We start from the raw sequence: 22,861 nt of genomic DNA, 5'->3' as shown, positions 1-22,861 counted from the left end.
CTGCCACCTGATGCCAAGTATTCTCCGGAGGCAGCAAAGATGGAATGAATTGAGACGTCGCTGTTGGTTGACATACGTTATCCAGGCCTCGCTGCCTTAGAGCAAGGTACTGAGGACAGTACCTACTAACGTGAAGTAAATAGTAATGTCCCAAAAGACCTCCTTTAAATAAACATCAATTATAAATCACAATGGTGCCAATGTGAAATGACATTTTTATTTGTCGTCATCATTTAGAGCATATACCATCATGCAGCTGCTTTGGGAACTTAGGTAGTAGTCGCTTTTATAAAAAAAAAGATACCATTCAAAGGCTCCCAGATGTTTGTGTGACTCGCATAGTGCTGCCAATTGATGCAAGTTTATTCTTCCATCATTTTATGTATCTGGGTAATTTGCCTGTATTCCCGTCCTGAAACAGTTAAATCCTGCAGCGCAAGATCAAGTGTTTCTCCTAAGCTTTTGTTGATCATTTCTCACGAGAGAGGGAGTGACTCCTCCGCATAGCCATATGTTATTTTATTATGTTTATGTCGCTATTAATGAAACATTTTTGGTGGTTCAGTCAGGTGTCTTTGAATATTGTGATAACAAATTCAATTCCATGGAGACTCTTAGCGTTGCAACCTGCTAGCCATATTTGTCAATTTTCATCAGGTGTCAAAGACTGTCCCTGTGAAATTCTTCCGAAAAAGGAAGGGAAAAAACCCTATTTTCTTTATTGAGGTAAAGTTTTGTCAAGGAATGAAAATGCTGGGAATACTCAGCAGATCTGACAGCATCTGTGGAGAAAGAAACAGAATTAAAGTTTCAGGTCGGTGACCTTTCGTCAGAACTGTGAGTGCTTTGAGGTGTAACAGTTTTTAAGTCAGGCAAGGGAAGGGGGGGTAAGAATAAAAGGGAAGGTCTGTGATTGGATGAAAGGCAGAAGAGATTAAATGACACGGGATGATATTTAAAGGAAAAAAGAGATAATAGGACAAGTTTTTTTTTTAAAGTGTCTGGAGGAGCTGCAAATGGGAAGGCCGAATCACCCAACAGTTGCCATCCAAAAAAAAAAGGAAAGGGGGCCAGGGTTATGATTCAAAATTGTTGAACTCATTGCTGAGTCTGAAAGGTTGTGAAGTGCCTAATCGAAAGTTGAGGTGTTGTTCCTCGAACTTACAGTGAGCTTCATTGGAACAGTATCGGAAGCTAGTGAGAAAACGGTCAGCGTGGGAATGGAGTGGAGAATTAAAATGACAGGTAATTGAAAGATCAGGGTCATGCTTGTGAGTATTTTCAGCATTTTCTGTTTTTATTTCAGATTTCTAACATCTGCAATACTTTGTTATTGTACAAATTTGTCAAACCATGAGCGATAATTCATTGACCCAACAAATTAAACAGACCACCATTGGGTCGACTTGGTCTATATTCACTAGAGTTTACAAGAATGAGAGGGGATCTCATAGTAACCTATAAAATTCTAACAGGGCTAGAAAGGCTAGATGCAGGGAGGATGTTCCCAAGGCTGGGGAGTCCAGAACCAAGGGTCACAGTGTCAGGATATGGGATGTGCCATTTAAAACTGAGATGAGAAATTTCTTCACTCAGAGGGTGGTGAACCTGCGGAATTCTCTACCGCAGAAGGCAGTGGAGGCCAAATCATTAAATATATTCAAGAAGGAGATAGATATATTTCTTAATGCCAAAGGGATATGGGGAAAAAACGGGAACAGGATACTGAATTAGATGATCAGCCGTGATCATTTTTGAATGGCGGCGCAGGGCCAAATGGCCTACTCCTGCTCCTATTTTCTATGTTTCTAATCTTTGTGCAAAAAAACTATAAACACTTGGCAAGCTAAAAAGCTTATAAAAGATGACAAAAGAACTCTATTTCCATGTGTACCTGCATGTTCTTCCCATTGTGTCTTGTCCACCTTCTAAATAAATTCTACAATGTCTTCATTACAGTTTGCAGGGTCGGCTAATCAGGTAGGTTTGCCAGTGTGAAATGAGGGCTACCCTGTTTACAGCCAATTTTGTTTGATATTTAGAATTTAGAACATTACAGCGCAGTACAGGCCCTTCGGCCCTCGATGTTGCGCCGACCTGTGAAACCATCTGACCTACACTATTCCATTTTCATCCATATGTCTATCCAATGACCACTTAAATGCCCTTAAAGTTGGCGAGTCTACTATTGTTGCAGGCAGGGAGGGCGTTCCACGCCCCAACTACTCTCTGAGTAAAGAAACTACCTCTAACATCTGTCCTATATCTAACACCCCTCAACTTAAAGCTATGTCCCCTCGTGTTTGCCATCACCATCCGAGGAAAAAGACTCTCACTATCCACCCTATTTAACCCTCTGATTATCTTATATGTCTCTATTAAGTCACCTCTCCTCCTCCTCCTCTCCAACGAAAACAACCTCAAGTCCCTCAGCCTTTCCTCGTAAGACCTTCCCTCGTAAGACCTTCCCTCCAACCAGGCAACATCCTAGTAAATCTCCTCTGCACCCTTTCCAAAGCTTCCACATCCTTCCTATAATGCGGTGACCAGAACTGCACTCAATACTCCAGGTGCGGTCTCACCAGAGTTTTGTACAGCTGCAGCATGACCTCGTGGCTCCGAAACTCGATCCCCCTACTAATAAAAGCTAACACACCATATGCCTTCTTAACAGCCCTATTAACCTGGGTAGCAACCTTCAGGGATTTATGTACCTGGACACCAAGATCTCTCTGTTCATCTATACTACCAAGAATCTTCCCATTAGCCCAGTACTCTGCATTCCTGTTACTCCTTCCAAAGTGAATCACCTCACACTTTTCCGCATTAAACTCCATTTGCCATCTCTCAGCCCAGCTCTGCAGCCTATCTATGTCCCTCTGTACCCTACAATATCCTTCGGCACTATCCACAACTCCACCGACCTTCGTGTCATCCGCAAATTTACTAACCCACCCTTCTACACCCTAATTAGTTATTATAATTTTGTATAACTTCAGGCACAGATTTGTATACGTGCAATCATCGCAGTAGCCGATTATGGGAAAAATTATATTCCTAGCAAAATTTCATGGGCTGCATACAGTAAATTTGGGAAGTGTTAGGTTAAGGGCAGCATTCTCTACAGACTGAGGTAAGGCTCAATCCAATGGCAATGACAATTGTCCCAGGACAGCTTTGTTATTTAATCTCTCCTGTCCTCTGCCCTATCAAACACCTTCCCCTTTGTTTTCTCCCCCACCCCCCTGCTCTTCACTTGCTGAAAATGTAATTATTTTCTAACCTTTGCCAGTTCTGATGAAAGGTCACAAACCTGAGACATTAACTTTGCTTCTCTCTTCACAGATGCTGCCAGACCAGCTGAGTATTTCCTTCACTTTTTGTTTTTATTTCAATCCAATGTCAGTCTTAGCAAGGCTGAAGGGTGAATTGGCTAGGGGAAAAAATGAAGTGAAAGAAAACTCAAAATGCAGGCATGAGTTGCATGCAAATATGTTAACTGACTCCCCATTAGGCTGCTGAAGAAAAGTGATGCTACTTGAGGTTGTTGCGAAGAAGATGGCTGTGTTGTCATCAGTAGGTCAGCAGTATAGCATGCCGAGAAGAAGATGGCGGCAGGTTTCAGCCTGCAGCTGGACAGTATTGTCATTTGGTGTTCTCTGCTTCATGATAGCTGCAGGTATAGTAACAGATGGCACATCTGTGCATTGAGCTGTCTGCTGAGCAGGCCCTGTGAACACAGTTCCTCATGATACTTTTCAGGTACATGTAACAATACCTGTCCATAGTGGTCAATGGCACCTTGACAGCTGCTTGCAGTACCACAATTGTGACATTCCATGATTAGTGTGTTTATAAAGAAGCATCCAGAAGAACATTTAGTCAAGCATTCATGTATCTTCATGCCATTCAGTTTGTTGCCCCAGTTTCCATTGGTAGCAGGAGCCTCTGAAAATGCTGATCCTCTAAGGTATGTACACTATATAGTTACATACGTAGCCTGCAAAGGCTATAGGCCCTGACAATATTCCGGCAATAGAACTGAAGACCTGTGCTGCAGAACATGCCGCACCACTGGCCAAGCTGTTCCAGTACAGCTACAACACTGCCATCTACCCGGCAATGTGGAAAATTGCCCGGGTATGTCCTGTATACAAAAAGCAGGATAAGTTCAACCTGGCCAATTACTGCCCCATCAGTCTGCTCTCAATCATCAGTAGAGTGATGCAAGGTGTCATCGACAGTGCTATCAAGCGGCACTTGCTTAGCAATAACCTGCTCAGTGATGCTCAGTTTGGGTTCCGCCAGGGCCGCTCAGCTGCTGATCTCATTACAGCCTTTGTTCAAATGTAGACAAAAGAGCTGAATTCGAGGTGAGGGTGACTGCCATTGATATCAATGAGCCCTAGCAAAACTGAAGTCAATGGGAATCCTGGATTGGAGTCATACCTAACGCAAAGGAAGATGGTTGTGGTTGTTGGAGGTCAATCATCTCAGCTCCAGGACATTACTGCAAGAGTTCCTCAGGGTAGTGTCCTTGGCCCAACCATCTTCGGCTGCTTCATCAATGACCTTCCTTCAGTCATAAGGTCAGAAGTGGGGATGGTCGCTGATGATTGCACAATGTGGAGCGTCATTCGCGACTCTTCAGATACAAGCATTCACTACCTCCATCACAGACGCACAGTGGCAGCAGTGTGTACCATCTGCAAGATGCACTGCAGCAACGCACAAAGGCTCCTTAGATAACACCTTCCAAACCCGTGCCCTCTACCAACTAGAAGGGCAAGGGCAGCAAATGCATGGGAGCACCACCACCTACATGTTCCCCTCCAAGACGCACCATCCTGACTTAGAACTATATTGCCGTTCCTTCACTGTCACTAGGTCAAAATCCAAACAGCACTGTGGGTGTACCTACCTCACATGGACTGTAGCGGTTCAAGAAGGCAGCTCACAACCACCTTCTCGAGGGCAATTAGGGATGGGCAATAAATGCTGGCCACGCCCACATTCCATGAATGGAAAATAATACATGGCAGTACTGGTGTGAGTACTTGCATTAAAACACCTGAGCAACGGTTTATAATACTGCCTCAAAGGAGGCGAAAAGTAACACCTCCTTTCCCCTCTGCACTGAATTCCCAATACAATCTATTTACGCTGCACTCTTTTTACGACCACTGTGCGTCAGTAAATACTGTTTACTTTTGTACACCTTTTTGAGGCGCAACCAAGTTACAGATGCTCACTCAGCTTCCTACTCACATTAATTTGCATCTGTTCAATTACAGCTGATTGGCAGTTAGCTGCTTCTAATAGGTAGATTCTGTTAACTAGCTTGCAGTTTATTTTAGTTTTTAAGGTTCTAAACTAAATTCAAAATTTTAAACTAAATTTCACTGATATATGTACTCATCCATGACTTGTATTCCCACTTTCATCAAATTCCAATTTTTACACTCGCTTTATACTGCTTTCCTTTTGCAGCCACTCTGTACAGTTACTTCTTGGGTAGCATTCTGAACTAAGGGAGAAGCAATACCCCATCCAGCAATCTCAGCTGAAGAGGTCAGGCATGTGGACACTGAGTGAGGACTTGAATGAGTTCCATTCCAACTTCACCCACAGCAAATGTACAAGGAATTTTGCTTAGAGATGAAATTACAGTGTTGTGTCTTGTGTACACCTACATAATGTTTGTGTGGTAATTAATGGTTGACTGTCAAAAACTTTTTGATTTCTAACCTTAAAAATTTTGTCCATCAAAGAATAAGTTTTAGAAGTGTTAAATCCTTTAATTTTTTCATCCTTTTCTTCTTGCAACCAAGAAACGTGCTATAAAAGGTAGTAGAGTAGCATTGACACTTAATACAATCCAGTGTAAACAGGAGTCAATTTGTAGAAGAAAGATAACTTAAATATTTACAGTAATTGTTACCACTTTACTAGCTCCTTGTGTAGTAACCTATAATAAATGGATTGCAACTCTATTGCTAAAACTACAATTAATTTTTAATGCATTTTTAAAAATCCCTTCTTTACTGTGCAAGTTGTCTAACTTCTCATATTCTCGTCATAGATTGCAGTCCAAACAGCTTGTATTCAAAGTCTCCAGATAAAACTGCTAATTTTATAACTGTACGCTGATAATACCCTGACATAACAGTAACTCAGGCCAAGTAGAGTTTAAATAGCCCTTCATTCAAAAGTTGCCAATCAAATACACACTTGAACAAATCATGCAGCATGTTTATATTTGAATGGAGTGGCCTGGCTCCTTCCTCAAGCAAACTGCCTGATTGTTGCAATAGGGTATTGATTTAAGCTGGTACATGTTTTCTCTGAACAAAACTGGTTTTCAACCTTTTATGTATCATAACTGAACTAAAAAAAAAAGTTAAATACCAAACTCAATCTTAGACAAAAATACTTTATTTTTGTTGCAAAAGGTTTTGGGGAATGAGGAGCTGAGAGGCGGATCTAGTGATGAATTGGATGTGATATTTGAAGCTCGGATATAGATTGAACAGAGTGCCTTTTTTTTTGTATGGTTTGGTTCCAGCTAAGTTAGTGGCCAGAGTGTAAAAAATGCTGAAGCATTTGAAGCAGAAGGTACAAGTATGTCGAGAGAGAGCACATCACTTGGAGTTGCTTTGCAAAGAACTGGCACAGAAACTGTCAGATGGTTTCCTTCTGTACTGAAAATATTCGTGGTTCTGGAGAAGAACAGGAAACCAGCTTGTTGATCCAAACCACACTGCAAAAAGCCCTATATCCTAAGGGACAAGAGGTGAATTCAAGAATATATTGCCTATCAGATGCTCTAAGTGCAGTTTTGCAACATGTCCCTACTGCAGAAATCCTTCAGGAAAAAGTATCTGTTTATTGTGCCACCACATCTGAAGCAGAAACTAAAATGGTTACTCCCTCATCAAAATCACACCAAGAAAGTCTGTAGGCCTTTGGTACCAACCACAATACATAGCCAGCAATCACTGTGGGACCTCAAAATAAATTTGCTCCAACCCTATCCACCAGTGAAGTTACTGGATTATTCATCAGTGATCTGAGTAGCACTTTTAAAATGTATTCAGTGTGTGCATAGTGGTTGACAATCTGCCTGTTTTGGTATGCCCTTGATGCCTGGTACCCGATGTCAATACATCCTGAGTCGTTAGCAGCCTTTAATCTCCAGTCCTTACTATCCGTCCTTCTCATTGAACAAGCGTCTAATTTTAGGTTAGAAGAGATTTAACTGTAGAACATTTAGGAAAGTTGTAATGCAAGTCCTGTCTTCTATTCAAAGTCCCATTATTTTTATTTCAAGTTTATATTCTTTACAGGTCCTAACTGACCTTATGAAAAATTTCTGCAGACCAGGATTTAATTTTTCATTTATTTATGGAGTTATAAATGGGAAATCAAAATTGTCCTTATTTAGTTAGGTAATTTGGGGAGGAAGCAAGTTTATTACAAGGCTATCCTCCTGTCAACTGCATTTTATCACTTCGCTGATTTAAAATTCAAAGTTGTTTTTTGTTTTCACACAGAGAGGCAGTCTTTCAAAAAAAAAAGACACACTCAAATCGGTATAATCCTGAACAGTTATTCTCCAGTGATAATTCATTGCTGTAATTTCATTGTTAAGTTTAAGTATAGCTTTCCCTGCCACTTCCAAAATTGTCCTGCCAAAGCGCTTTCCCAGCTGCCCTCCACAAATATATTATTGGCTCGGCACATGGAGGTATGAAAGTCAACCAGATTGATGAGCATTTCTTATCAATTTTTCTGTTCTGTCATTTTGGTCACCTCCCCAGGAGTATTTAATGACATCCTGACTTGGACATGCATCACGATCTCTCTATTGTTACTTGGTCAATATCCTGGAGGCGGTGGCATTGTGGTATTCTCACTGGACTAGTAACCCAGAGACCCAGGGTATTGCTCTGCAGGCACGGGTTCAAATCCCACCATGGCAGAAGGTGGAATTTGAATTCAATTAATAAATTTGGAATTAAAAGCTAGTCTAATGGCCATGAAACCACTGTCGATTGTCGTAAAAAACCATCTAGTTCACTGATGTCCTTTAGGGAAGGAAATCTGCTGTCCTTACCTGGTCTGACCTACATGTGAAGCCGGACCCACAGCAATGTGGTTGACTCTTAAATGCGCTCTGAACTGGCCTAGCAAGCCACTCAGTTGTATCAAACTGCTACAAAGCCGGTAAGGAATGAAACTGGACGGACCACCCGGCATCGACCTAGGCACTGGAAGCAACAACAGCAAACCCAGCCCTGTCGATCCTGCAAAGTCCTCCTTACTAACATCTGGGGGGTTGTGCCAAAGTTTTGTCCCACAGACGAGTCAAGCAGTAGCCTGACATGGTCATACTCTCAGATTTATATCTTACAATGTCCCAGACACCGCCATCATCATCCCTGGGTATGTCCTGTCCCACCAGCAGGACAGATCCCGCAGAGGTGGTGGCACAGTGGTATACAGTCGAGAGGGCGTTGCCCTAGGAATCCTCAACATCGACTCCGGACCCCATGAAGTCTCATGGTAGTAGGCCAAACATGGGCAAGGAAACCTCCTGCTGATTACCACTGACGGCACCCCCCTCCCCTCAGCTGATGAATTAGTACTTCTCCATGTTGAACACCACTTGGAGGAAGTGAAGGTGACAAGGGCAAGGAATGTACTCTCGGTGGGGGATTTCAATGTCCATCACCAAGAGTGCCTCAGTAGCACCATTATTGACGGACAGTAAAGGACATAGCTGCTAGACTGGGTCTGTGGTAGGTGGTGAGGGAACCAACAAGAGGAAAAAACATACTTGACCTTGTCCTCCCCAATCTGCCTGTCGCAGATGCATCTGTCCATGACCGTATTGGTAAGAGTGACCACCGCACAGTCCTTGTGGAAACGAAGTTCCGTCTTCACATTGAGGTTTACGCTCCATCATATTGTGTGGCATAACCACCATGCCAAATGGGATAGACTTCAAACAGATCTAGCAACTCAAAACTCGGCATCCATGAGGTGCTGTGGGGCAGCAGCAGCAGAATTGTATTCGACCATAATCTGTAACCTTATGACCCAGCATATCACCCCCCCCCCCCTCTACAATTGCCATCAAGCTGGGGAATCAGTCCTGGTTCAATGAAGAGTACAGGATGGCATGCTAGGAGCAGCACCAGGCATACCTCAAAATGAGTTGTCAACCTGGTGAAGCTACAACCCATGACTACTTACGTACCAAACTGCGTAAGCAGCATGCGATAGACAGAGCTAAGCGATCCCACAACCGCCGGATCAGATCTAAGTTCTGCAGTCCTGCCACACCCAGTCGTGAATGGTGGTGGACAATTAAAGAACTAACTGGAGGAAGTGGCTCCACAAATATCCCCATCCTCAATGATGGGGAAACCAGCACATCAGTGCAAAAGATAAAGCTGAAGCATTTGTAACAACCTTCAGCCAGAAGTGCTGAGTTGATGATCCATCTCGGCCTCCTCCTGAAGTCCCCAGCATCACAAATGCCAGTCTTCAGCCAATTAGATTCACTCCGCATGATATCAAGACAAAATGACTGATAGCACTGGATACTGCAAAGGCTATGGGTCCTGACAAGATTCTGGCAATAGTAGTTCAGACCTGTGCTCCAGAACTTGCCGCACCTCTAGCCAAGCTGTTCTACAACACTGCCATCTACCCGGCAATGTGGAAAATTGCCCAGGTATGTCCTGAACGTAGAAAGCAGGACAAATACAAACAAGCCAATTACCACCCCATCAGTCTACTCTCAATCATCAGTAAAGTGATGAAAGGTGTCGTCGACAGTGCTATCAAGCGGCACTTGCTTAGCAATAACCTGCTCAGTGACGCTCAGTTTGGGTTCTGCCATAGCCACTCAACCCCTGACCTCATTACAGCCTTGCTTCAAACAGGGACAAAAGAGCTGAACTCCAGAGGTGAGGTGGGAATGACTGTCATTGACATTAAGGCAGCATTTGACCGAGTATGGCATCAAGGAGCCCTAGCAAAACTGGAGTGAATGGGTATCGGGGGAAAACACTCTGCTGGTTGGAGTCCTACCTAGCACAAACAAAGATGGTTGTGGTTGTTGGAGGTCAATTAACTCAGCTCCAGGACATCACTGCAGGAGTTTCTCAGGATAGTGTCCTGGGCCCAACCATCTTCAGCTGCTTCATCAATGACCTTCCTTCAGCCATAACGTCAGAAGTGGGAATGTTCGCTGATGATTGCAATGATGAGACTTCATGGGGTCCACCATCTACAAGGCAGAAGTCAGGAGTGTGATGGAATACTCTCCAGTTGCCTGGATGGTTGCAGCTCCAACAACGCTCAGGAAGCTCGACACCATCCAGGGCAAAGCAGCCCACTTTATTGGCACCCCATCTATAAACATTCACTCCTTCCACCATGGACGCACAGTGGCAGCAGTGTGTACCATCTACAAGATGCACTGCAGCAACGCACCAAGACCTCTTAAACAGCACTTTCCAAACCTGCGACTTCTACCACCTGAAGGACAAGGGCAGAAGTTGCATGGGAACACCACCACCTGCAAGTTCCCCTCCAAGTCGCACACCATCCTGACTTGGAACTATGTCGCCATTCCTTCACTGCCGCTGGATCAAAATCCTGGAAATCCCTTCCTAACATCACTGTGAGTGTACCTACCCCACATGGACTGCAGCAGTTCAAGAAGGTGGCTCACCACCACCTTAAGGGCAATTAGGGATGGGAAATAAATGCTGGCCTAGCCAGCAATGCCCACATCCCATGAATGAATTTTAAAAAGTCCCTACTGAACAAAATTGTGGGATCATCACTACCACAAGGGTGGCAGTACTTCAAGGAGAACTACTTCAGAACAACTAGGGATGAGCATTAAAATTCAGCTTTGCCAACATCAACCATAGCCCAAGAACAGTTTTTTAAAAAATACTGCGCCATCTGTAACTATTCTTAAGCAACCAACGAGGAGCCAGTGAAAACCAGATTGCTTTATTTTCTTTTTCATCAGATAATGTTGTGTGAAAGTGCAAGTAAATTGCTCATTTTAAAAATTGCAATTCTAGTACTGTTGATCTAGGCCTTTATTTTTTGAAAGGTCAACTCAAGGACACTGACCAGTTTGTATTGTCACTAGAGAGTGTAAGAACATGCCCTGCTTTATCTTGAGTGGCTAACTGTTCTGATAATTTTATTCCCAAAGTGAGTGGAATACATAGGACCTCTGGCATAGAAACAGGGCATTCAGCCCAATCAGTCAATGCCAGCATTTATGCTCCACTCAAGCCTCCTCCAGCGTTCATTATTCTTAATCTATCAGCATAACCCCCCTTCTCCCTCGTATGCTTGTCTCTTCTTTGGCCTCCTTGTCTCAGGAGACAATGGATAAGCGCCTGAAGGTGGTCAGTGTTTTGTGGAGCAGCGCCTGGAGTGGCTATAAAGGCCGCTTGTCTAGCTTCCTGTTGAATGCATTCATACTATTCGCTTCAACCACTGCCTGTGGTTGCGAGTTCCACATTCTCGCCATTCTTTGCATAAAGAGGTTTGTTCTGACTTCCCTATTGGAGTAAATAATCCACAAAGAAGCGTGTACTATTTTAATGCTGCAATCTCCCATCTCCAAGGATGATGATGTCAGCTAATTAAAGTGTCAACACATAATTACTGAAATACTGGCTGTGCGCAGCTGCAACACTCAATGCCTGATTGCAATCTGGTGCTGTTGACATGGGCTGCTGTGCCAGAATGTCCAGTTGATACAACACTGAGCCGCTGTGACAGTAATGGCCTTGCCACCTCCACAAAGCTGCTTCTCAGGCAAGCTGATTTCCGTTTCAATAGCAATGGTTTGAAGGCAAATAGATTTATTTTCTTTCGTTTCTTCCCTCTGTCGCACATTTTGGCACATCAGTGCAGAGTCGTGTGCTGTGATGTTGTGCCCTGTAAAACACTATACACAGAGGCAAGGTGCTTCCAAAGTGATGGAAAGGGAAAATTGGAGGGAGTATTATCTGCCTGTGCCTCCAAACACTTGTTCTGCTGGGGCTCAGAATAGTTATGAACTAATGTGAACTCGAGCAATTATGAACTGTAAAAATGAACTGGTGAATTAAACTCCAAAACATGGACTCACTTTGCAGACAAGTTGGAGTAAGAGGTAAGGTGACACCTCCTGTGCTGCAAATATACATCATGACTTTCTTGCCCCTCTTTGACCTCCTTGTCTCGAGAGACAATGGGTAAGCGTCTGGAGGTGATCAGTGGTTTGTGAAGCAGCGCCTGGAGTGGCTATAAAGGCCAATTCTAGAGAGGCAGACTCTTCCACAGGTGCTGCAGATAAAATTGGTTGTCGGGGCTGTTGCACAGTTGGCTCTCCCCTTGCGCTTCTGTCTTTTTTCCTGCCAACAGCTAAGTCTCTTCGACTCGCCGCTCTTTAGCCCCGCCTTTATGGTTGTCCACCATTTACTGGCAACTGACTCCCACGACTTGTGGTCAATGTCACAGGACTTCCTGTTGCGTTTGCAGACGTCTTTAAAGCGGAGACATGGACGGCCGGTGGGTCTGATACCAGTGACTAGCTCGCTGTGCAATGTATCCTTGGGGATCCTGCCATCTTCCATGTGGCTCACGTGGTCAAGCCATCTCAAGCGCCACTGGCTTAGTAGGGTGTATTTGCTGGGGATGTTGACTGCCTCGAGGACTTCTGTGTTGGAGATACAGTCCTGCCACCTGAGGCCAAGGATTCTCCGGAGGCAACAAAGATGGAATGAATTGAGACGTCGCTCTTGGCTGACATACATTGTTCAGGCCTTGCTGTCGTAGAGCAAGGTACTGAGGACACAGGTTTGATACACTCAGACTTTTATGTTCCGTGTCACTGTGCCATTTTCCCACACACTCTCGGCCAGTCTGGACACAGCAGCGGACGCCATTCCCATGCGCTTCCCAGCTCTCTCTCGCACCCCCTTTCCCCCTCCCCCCTGCACCTCCTTCTCAGCTCCACCTCATACCCCCTCCCCCCCGTCCCCCTCGCACCTCTTTCCCCCTGCACCCCATCCCCCCTTCCCTCTCCCTCCATGAAATCTCGCAGCTTACTTAGGGCCCTGGCTCAGGGATAGGGGTTAACAACCCCCACTGCCTTGTGGGCGTCTCGGGAGAGACCAAGTCTAAGGGAGTAAACCTTAACAGAAAATCCGGAGCGGAACCCCGAAGGCGTTCATGTGTCACCTTTGGCATGTTTCTGGCAGTTCTTGCAGCCATATCGGTGCCAGACATCGTGCTCTGCACTCCTTTGGACCGCACTAGGAAGGCTGAGAGGGGGGTTTTGACGCTTGGGCAACTCACAACCTCCATACATCCACCCAGGGCTGCGCCATGGAGAGGTCACTCCATAGTCGCCTCACAGCGACCAAAACAACACGGAAGACAGCAGTTACGGGTTATAAGTCCAGTTCAATTAGCATAGAGATTGGGCACCGTGGGTTGCCTTTGTCGGTGGGAGAGGTGATTCGCATGTCACTGGACAGCTACCGCCTGCCTCAAACCGGGCAGCCCCCGGTCAGTAAGGTTCTGTCCCGCCACAGTCCTCCTGCTTCAATGGGTGCTTGGAGCTCAGGGTCATTGTCCGACAGATGAACTGTAACACCACACCAAACAGCACAACAAAAAAAGGAAAGAGGGTACCAGTCCTTCGTTTTGCAAGCTGGAACGTCAAAACTGTGTGTCCTGGGCTGTCGGAAGACCTTACACAAATCAACAGTTCTCAGAAGACCGCTATCATTAACAACGAGCTCAGTAGACTCAATGTGGACATTGCAGCACTTCAGGAGACACGCCTCCCTGCGAGTGGATCTCTAAGAGAGCAAGACTATACCACCTTCTGGCAGGGTAGGGATCCTGTAGAACCAAGACAGCATGGAGTGGGTTTCATCATCAGAAACTCTTTGCTCAGCATGATAGAGCCACCTTCAGATGGATCAGAGCGCACACTGTCCATCCGACTGCTCACCCCCTCTAGTCCGGTACACCTACTCAGCATCTGTGCTCCAACACTGTGCTCCCCACCTGAAGTTAAAGACCAGTTCTATGAGGAACTCCATAATATCATTAGTAGCATTCCCAATGCTGAACATTTGTTCCTGCTGGGGGACTTTAACACCAGGGTTGGGGCCGACCATGACTCATAGCCCTCCTGCCTTGGGCGCTATGGCATTGGAAGGATGAATGAGAATGGACAGAGACTGCTGGAGTTGTGTACCTATCACAACCTCTGCATCACCAACTCGTTCTTTCATACGAAACCCTGTCACCTGCTTTCATGGAGGCACCCAAGATCACGTCATTGGCACCAGCTGGACCTCATCATCACAAGGCAAGCCTCTATAAACAGTGTCCAAATCTCACGCAGCTTCCACAGTGCAGACTGCAACACCGCCCACTCCCTGGTGTACAGCAAAGTTAGACTCAAACCAAAGAAGCTACATCACTCCAAGCAGAAGGGCCGCCCACGCATCAACACTAACAGAATTTCTTATCCACAGCTATTACATAAGTTTCTAAATTCACTTCAAAAAGCCCTTCAAAACACTCCTACAGTGGATGCAGAGACCAAGTCGACCCACATCAGAGACGCCATCTATGACGCAACAATGACCACCAATGGCAAACGTGAGAAGCAGAACGCAGACTGGTTTCAATCTCACTTTGAAGAGCATCGTGACTATTGGAGACTAAACTCATCATGATGTCTGGACTAGTTCTGGGAAAGATGCATTAAAATGTTAAACAGGCCATTCAATGCTCAATGGCTCCTACCTTCAAGAATTGAGCTGACGAAGACAGAGTAACTCCAGATGTAAAGCCAAGATAATAGGTGGGAACTAACACCACTTTATAAAGATAAACCACATTCCAACCCCATTGTGTAGCAATGCTGCCCCACGTTCAAAGATATTGAATGGACACACCAGGGGAGAGCATCTATGGTTGCTTGACTGAAACCCAGCCTGATGGTTTTTCTAAAAGAAAATTTTCTCAGAAAAAGCCAGCCGGCTAGTGAGGAAGCTGGGACTTCCATTCCAACCAAAACTAACACCCTGCCTGTAACACCTTTAAACCACCAAGGCCGAGTCTCCCAAGGTGACCTTGAAAACTCCACATCTGAGAAACTTTAGCAAGATTGTCCACCAACTTTGAGTCAGAAAGGAATCTGCAATACTTCCGTGAACCAAGACGAAGAACATCAGACCTGCAACACTGGTTTAAAAAAAAAAAAATTCCTGCCAGAAAACCAAGAAGGTTTCATAGTGAACTGTTTTTTTACAACAATCAGACTTAAGTGCATGCTATCCTCTAATCTATATCTTTTCTTGTGTATGTGCAAGTGTGTGCCTATTTGAGTGCATGAGGTTGCAAACATTTTTGGGTATTGTTTAATAAATAGTTAACTTTTTAAACCTATGAGAAAATCTGTTTCATTCGACTCTTAAAACACTTTTTTAAAAAATAGGTATCAGCGGTTATTTGAGAGGTGAAAAGTGGAAGTCACCCACAGCATTGCCCACCTGTTCATAAGAGTTGCCTTTCATTCTAACATTGGTATGTCTCTCTCCAGAGATAGTAACGGGAGGTTCTGTTTGAATTATTGGGAAAATAATAGAGGAGGTATTAGATAGGCTGGCTATACTTAAAGTTAATGAGTCACCAGGATCGGATGAGATGCATTTGAGGATACTGAGGGATGAAAGGGTGGAAATTGCAGAGGTACTGGCTGTAATCTTCCAATCCTCCTTAGATGCAGGGGTGGTGCCAGAGGACTGGAGAATTGCAAATGTTACACCCTTGTTCAAAAAAAGAGTGTAATAGTAAACTCAGCAACTAGAGGCCAGTTAGTCTAACCTTGGTGGTGGGAGAGCTTTTAGAAATGATAATTTGGGATAAAATTTACAGTTACTTCAACAAATGTGGATTAATTAAAGAAGGCCAGCATGGATTTGTTGAGGGAAAATTGTGTTTAACTAACTTGATTGAATTTTTTGATGTAACAAAGTGGGTTGATGAGGGTAATGCGGTGGATGTGGTGTACATGGACTTCCAAAAGATGGTGAGCTGCCTTCTGGAACTGCTGTAGTCCATCCGGTGTAGGAACACCACGGTACTGTTAGGGAGGGAGTTCCAGGATTTTGATCCAGTGACAGTGAAGGAACGGCAATATATTTCCATGTCAGGATGCTATGTGGCTTGGAGGGGAACTTGCAGATGTTGGTGTTCCCACGCGCCTGCTGCCCTTGTTCTTCTAGGTGGTAGAGGTCGCTGGTTTGGAAGGTGCTGTCGAAGGAGGCGTGGTGAGTTGCTGCAGTGCATCTTGTATGTGGTACACACTGCTGCTGCTGCACGTTGGTGGGGGGAGTGAATGTTGAAGGTGGTGGATAGGGTGCTGAGCAAGCAGGCTGCTTTGTCCTGGATGGTGTCGAGTTTCCTGAGCGTTGTTGGAGCCACACTCATCCAGGCAAGTAGAGGGTACTCCATCGCACTTCTGATTAGTGCCTTGTAGATAGTGGGCAGGCTTTGGGGAGTCAGGATGTGAGTTACTGCCTGCAGAATTCCAAGTCTCTGACCTGCTCTTGTAGCCACGGTATTTATATGACTGCTCCAGTTCAGTTTCTGGTGAATGGTAACCCCCAGGATGTTAATAGTGGGGGAATTCAGCAATGGTGATGTTATTGAATGTTATGGGGAGATGGTTAGATTCTCTCTTGTTGGAGATCGTCATTGCCTAGCACTTGTGTGGCGTGAATATTAATTGCTACTTACCAGCACAAGCCTGAATGTTGTTCAGGTCTTGCTGCATTGGACACTGACGGCTTCAGTATCTGAGGAGTTGCCAATGGTGCTGAACATTGTGCAATCATCAGTGAAGCTCCCCACTTCTGACCTTATGATGGCAGGAAGGTCATTGATGAAGCAGCTGAAGATGGTAGGGCCTAGGACACTACCCTGAGAAACTCCTGCAACAATGTCCTGGGCGTAGATGATTGGCCTCCAACAGCCACAACCATCTTCCTTTGTGCTAGGTTTGACTGCAACCAGTGGAGAGTTTTCCCTTTGATGCCCATTTACTTCAGTTTGGCTCGGACCCCTTGATGCCACACTTGGTCACATGCTGCCTTGATATCAAGGGCAATCACTCTCAGCTCACCTCTTGAGTTCCACTCTTTTGTCCATGTTTGGGCCAAAACTGTAATGAGGTCAGGAGCCGAGTGTCCCTGGTGGATCCCAAAATGAATATCAGTGAGCAGGTTGTTGCTGTTTAAGTGCCACTTGATAGCACTGTCAACGACACCTTCCATTACTTTGCTGATGATCAAGAGTAGACTGAAGGGCTAGTAATTGTATTTGTTATGCTTTTTGCGGACAGGACATACATGGGGAATTTTCCACTTTGTCGGGTAGATGACTGTGTCGTAGCTGTACTGGAACAGCTTGGCTAGGGGCAGGAAATAGAGTGTAGTGGTGAAAGTTTGGTTTTTTTGACTGGAGGAAAGTATATAGTGGGGTTCCCCAGGGGTTCGTGTTAAGATCCTTATCTATATTAATGACTTGGACCTGGGTGTGCGGGGCGCAATTTTAAAATTTGCAGATAATAGAAACCTTCGAAGTATTGTTGGTAGGTAAATTGGCCATTAGTAATTGCCCCTAGTATAGGTAGGTGGTAGGGAAATATAGGGACAGGTGGTGATGTGGTAGGAATATGGGATTAATGTAGGATTAGTATAAATGGGTGGTTGATGGTCGGCACAGACTCAGTGGGCCAAAGGGCCTGTTTCAGTGCTGTATCTCTAAATAAATAAAAAATAAATAAATATTGTGAACTGTCAGGAGGATAGTGATGGACTTCAAGAGGCTGGTGAAATGGGCAGACACATGCAGATGAAATTAATGCAGCGAAATGCGGAGTTTTGGTAGGAAGAGCGAGGAGAGGCAATATAAAATAAAGCGTACAATTCTAAAGAGGGTGCAGGAGCAGAGGGACCTGGGGCGATATGTAAACAAATCATTGAAGATGGCAGGGCAGGTTGACAAAGCAGTTAATAAAAGATATAGGTTTCTGGGATTTATAAATAGGGGCATAGAGTACAAAAGCAAGGAAGTCATTATAAAACACTGCTTCGGTCTCAACTGGAGTATTGTGTCCAATTCTGGGCACCACATTTTAGGAAGGATGTTAGGGCATTAGAGAGGGTGCAGAAAAGATTTACATGAATGGTTCCAGTGATGAGGAACTTCAGTTTGGTGAAGAGAGTGGAGCAGCTGGGGCTGTTCTCCTTGGATAAGAGGAAATTTGATAGAGGCACTCAAAATCATGAGTGGTCTGGACAGAGTAGATAGCGGGAAACTGTTCCAGTTAGTGGAAGGATCCAGAACCAGAGGAAACCAATTTAAGGTGATTGGCAAACGAGGCAACGGTGACATAAGAAAAAACTTTTTTACGCAGCGAGTGATTAGGATCTGGAATGATCTTCCTGGAGGAAGATTCAATCAAGGCTTTCAAAAGAGAATTGGATACTTATCTGAAGAGAAATTTACAGGGAAAAAGCGAGGGAATGGGACTAGGAGAGTTGCTCTTGCAGAGAGCTAGCATGGACATGACTGGCTGAATGGCCTCCTCCTGTGCTGTACCCATTCTATGATTCCATGTGTTGAACCATTATTCTGCTGCCTTTCATATGCCTCAGACATCCCATTTACTGAAAGAATAGTAGGGAACTGCAGAATTTTAACAAGGCACATCCAGAGGGAGGAGGAAAATCAGATGATTATGGGGAGAAATGGCCTCACATTTGGAGGTAGCAAAATGATGGATGACATTTTCAGCAGCAGATAGGCTGAGGCAGGGGTGGAAGTGGGCAGTTGGGGTAAAAGTAGGGTGGGAGGAGATTCTGGGGTGTGTAAAGATACTGGCATAGACCAGGTGGATTTGAAGGCCTGTTTCCATGTTGTAAGTTCTATGTAGGCAGCCCATGTGGTGGAGAGAGATGGGTTTAACAGGCTCAGCTTGGGGTCAGAATAGCTTGTGAATGGTCTGATTTGACCTGAGACAGTGGCTGGAGTGGGCTTATGGCATTGGTGGCAAGGGTATGGAGTTTATGACAGTGGCAGAAGACAGGAGCTTCAGCCTTCCCACTGCTTAACTGGAGAAAGTTACAACACAGGCAGTAGAGGAGTCGCACGAGGTGTTGGTGAAATAGAGCTGGGTGTTAGCCTGCACTTCAAACCTGAATCCCAACAGAGTCAAACACTGCAATGTTCCAGCTAACTGTAGCTGCTCTGTAGCTACACCCACTGCTTAAGACTGACTGGTTCTATAGCATGGAACTTTAGGCTTTGTTTCCTGGGTTATTGCAGCCACCAGGTAGTCAATTGTTAAAACATCTCAGAGAAAGTGATAAATGGAGTGAATGAGCTTCCTTATGGCTATAAATTACCTTATTAACTGTAAACTGTATCTGTTATATAGTGGAAACAGTTAGAAAGCGGTAACTCAGAATCTGCTAAAAGGTCACAGATTTTTGTTTTGTTTAGTGCACCAATCATTACTAAACAAGCAGTCCACTCGTTGTAATCCCTTGAAGGAAAAAGGCACACTATTCAAGGGTGAAACTTGCAGGTTTTTGCTGAACATAATAAAATGAGAATGAAGCATACTGATTTTGGACTGAAATCTGAAAATGTAAACCTGCCAAATTTACTCAATCCGGCTACAGCAGGGATTCCTTGGCACCTCAGGAACTAGTGGATCAAATGACCATTGACACCAAAATAAACGACCGTCTGGCTGCTGCTTCTCTGTAAAAGAGCCATCGTGCCAAAAAGAAAGATGTCTATTGATCCTGAGATTGCTAAAAATACACATTTATACACACCACCTTTTCTTTTCCCACTCCCCATTGGAAAACATGTCTTTGAAGAAATGTCTGGCATATTATTAAAAGGAGTTAATGTTATCAAACACTTCTTGTTTCATAACAATATCGTGTTTAACTGGCTGTATATTTTGGAGGTCATCCAGCCCTATCGAGCATTGTGCTATTTTTGCCTTGAGAGTAATATAAATACGGCTAGGTGCCACATACTGAACAGGAGTTAATAGCAAAGCAAAAACATTCCTTTCTGAAATACTTCCATAGAACTTGACTGAACTTTTATCCTTTTATTTAACAATTTTTTCCATCATTGAACTGATAGATATTGTAATATCCTTGGATTCCAAAAGTCAAAGAACAAATAATCTGAATTTATTGGCACCTCAGGGCATCCCAAAGTGTTTCACAGCTGATCAAGTACTTTTGAAGTGTAGTCACTATTATAATGCAGGGAAATGTGGCAGCCAGTTTGCACACAGCAAGCTCCAATCAACAGCAGTGAGATAATTGCCAGATAATTTTGTGTCGGTTGGAGGATAAATGTTGTCCATGACCCTGGGAGAGCTCCTCTGCTGCTCTTCACTATGTGCCATAGGGATCTTTTACATCACCTGAAAATAGCAGACAAGGCATCAGTTTAACATCTCATCAAAGATGGCACCTATAACAGTGAAACTCTCCTCTGATCATTTGTCTTATTGCTATTTTTGGGACCTTGCTGAGTACAAATTTGCTGCTGCATTTCCTCCATTGTAATAATGACGGAACTTTAAAAATACTTTATTGGCTGTAATGCACTTTGGGACATCCTGAGGTGGTGAAATGTGCTGTATGAGTGCAAGTTTGTTCTTTCAATCTGTCTATATTTCCTTCAATCTATCTTTCTAATTTTATACAAACCTATTGACATCTGTTTTAATTGAGCCCTTTTGGGTGAGAACGGAATCAGGTTTGGTTGTGATGCCTCTGAGGATCACAGTCTCCCAGCACTAACTGTCTGGTTGTACCCACAATGAATGATACCTTTAGCGAAGTTGTTGACAGCAACTCGCACTGTGGCTCAGAGAACTCAATGTCAAGTTTCAAACAGAAGGGTATTGATCCTCTGACCTGTGTGACCTATCGACACACTGGCTGTATCACCTAATTAATGAGGAAAACCGCTTCAAGAATTTTGAATGTGTTGTGAATATCTTGATATTGTCACCATCAGTAATGACCTCGAAATTTTCTCACAGGAAGATGACGAAAGACTCATCAGAGAGATTCAAAGTGAAGCTGAGAATGAACAAAAGAAAAGGATTGGAGGTGAGTCACCTGATTAAACAGAGATATATTCCATAGAAATTACAGCACAGAAACAGGCCACTTGGCCCAACTGCTGTCAGTGTCTTTTTTCTTTTTCTTTGGCCTCCTTGTCTCGAGAGACAATGGGTAATTGCCTAGAGGTGGTCAGTGGTTTGTGAAGCAGTGGCTATAAAGGCCAATTCTAGAGTGACAGACTCTTACACAGGCGCTGCAGATAAAATTTGTTGTCGGGGCTGTTAAACAATTGGCTTTCTCCTTGCGCTTCTGTCTTTTTTCCTGCCAACTACTAAGTCTCTTCAACTTTGTCAGTGTCTATACTCCTCACAAACCTCCTCCCACCCTACTTCATAGCACCTTGTCAGCATTGCCTTCTGTTCCTTTTCCCCTCATGCTGGGTTTTTGGGTTTATTTATTCTTGGTTAGATTTGATAACTCCGTAGCTACAACACTAGAATTACAGCAGATTCATAGGTGTTTGTATCATATAAAGTTACCTGACATTTGTGGTTAGCTCTTCTTGGGCCAGTCTCTGTCAGTTATCTGGCTTGTGAGGAACACGAATAGGTTTGGTTTATTGACCAAGCAAACTGCTTAAGCATGAAATGTCACAGCTTTCACCATTACTGATAAAATTGCCAAATTATGGTGAAGTTAAACACCGCGCCCTTCCTCAAAGTTTAGACAGAATTTAACTTTTCCAACAATTTGCCATTTCACCAAAGTCCCTTAAATAATTCGCATCCAGGGAATCTGCGGAAAATGCAGGGCAAAAGAAAGTATTTTTTTTCTTTTCACAGCTTTACATAAACTAAAACTGGCACACTTTATACCCTAAAAGTTAAATCTGCAGCAAGTAAACTCACATTGCATCATCACATTGGTCATATTAACAGTGCTGGCAAGCACTAAACTTCGAGTGAACACCTTGGGCTGAATTTCATTTGGGCAGCACGCTCCACAGTGTGCCCTTTGAACTCGGCGGGGAGCACCCGCCCCCGATGACGTGTAGGGGTGGACTGAGCGTCCCTGTCAGTGGCGTCCGGCGCCATTTTTAAAGGGCTTTACGCCCTTAGAATTAATTACAATTTTTAAATGGAAAACATTACTGATAATTATTAAATATAAAATTACGCGATGGAGGCCCTTCCCCAACTCCCCCACAATGGTCATTTCATTGCCCAAAATTGGCATTTCAAATACCCGAACTTCCCCCGCCACCCCACCCAACCTTCAGTCTTTCACCCTTCAACCCATTTTCACTATCCAATAAAAATTGATTTCCCCACTCCTTTTTCTTTCCACCCCGCCCTGAAATTTTTATCCCGCCCCACCCCACCCCCCGCCCCACCAGGTTGTCGCTTCGGAACTCCGTCTGAACTCCAGAGTTCCGAAGGGGCGCGAAGGCTGAACGGAGGCTGTAAAATCAGTGTGGGGCAGCAGGTAAGTCAATTTGAATGTTTTTAATGGAAATCTACATATGGAGATGAAGGACCCGCCGCCAGGCGATGATGGGGGGGCCACACCGACGTCATCCTGCCGCCGGTTATATGTGGCGGGCCCTGCTCGACGTCTCGGGTCAAGGTGGG

At 44.4% G+C, this 22,861-nt stretch overlaps 1 protein-coding gene across 2 annotated transcripts in view; it reads left to right on the top strand.

Annotated features, from left to right (window-relative positions):
- rnf216 (ring finger protein 216) overlaps positions 1-22,861 on the top strand; it is a 281,665-nt gene that overhangs the window by 236,950 nt on the left and 21,854 nt on the right. For both annotated transcript variants that reach the window (XR_010977366.1, XM_068055782.1), the window contains exon 16: positions 21,206-21,275. Coding sequence is in view for 1 of the 2 variants with exons in the window: in XM_068055782.1 (XP_067911883.1) it covers positions 21,206-21,275 (70 nt within the window). In the remaining variant the exon portion in view is untranslated. The remainder of the gene's footprint in view (positions 1-21,205; positions 21,276-22,861) is intronic.

This window comes from Heterodontus francisci, chromosome 24 (assembly GCF_036365525.1).
Source record: "Heterodontus francisci isolate sHetFra1 chromosome 24, sHetFra1.hap1, whole genome shotgun sequence".
NCBI classification, from domain to species: domain Eukaryota; kingdom Metazoa; phylum Chordata; class Chondrichthyes; order Heterodontiformes; family Heterodontidae; genus Heterodontus; species Heterodontus francisci.
This window is presented reverse-complemented; position numbering and strand designations above follow the sequence as displayed.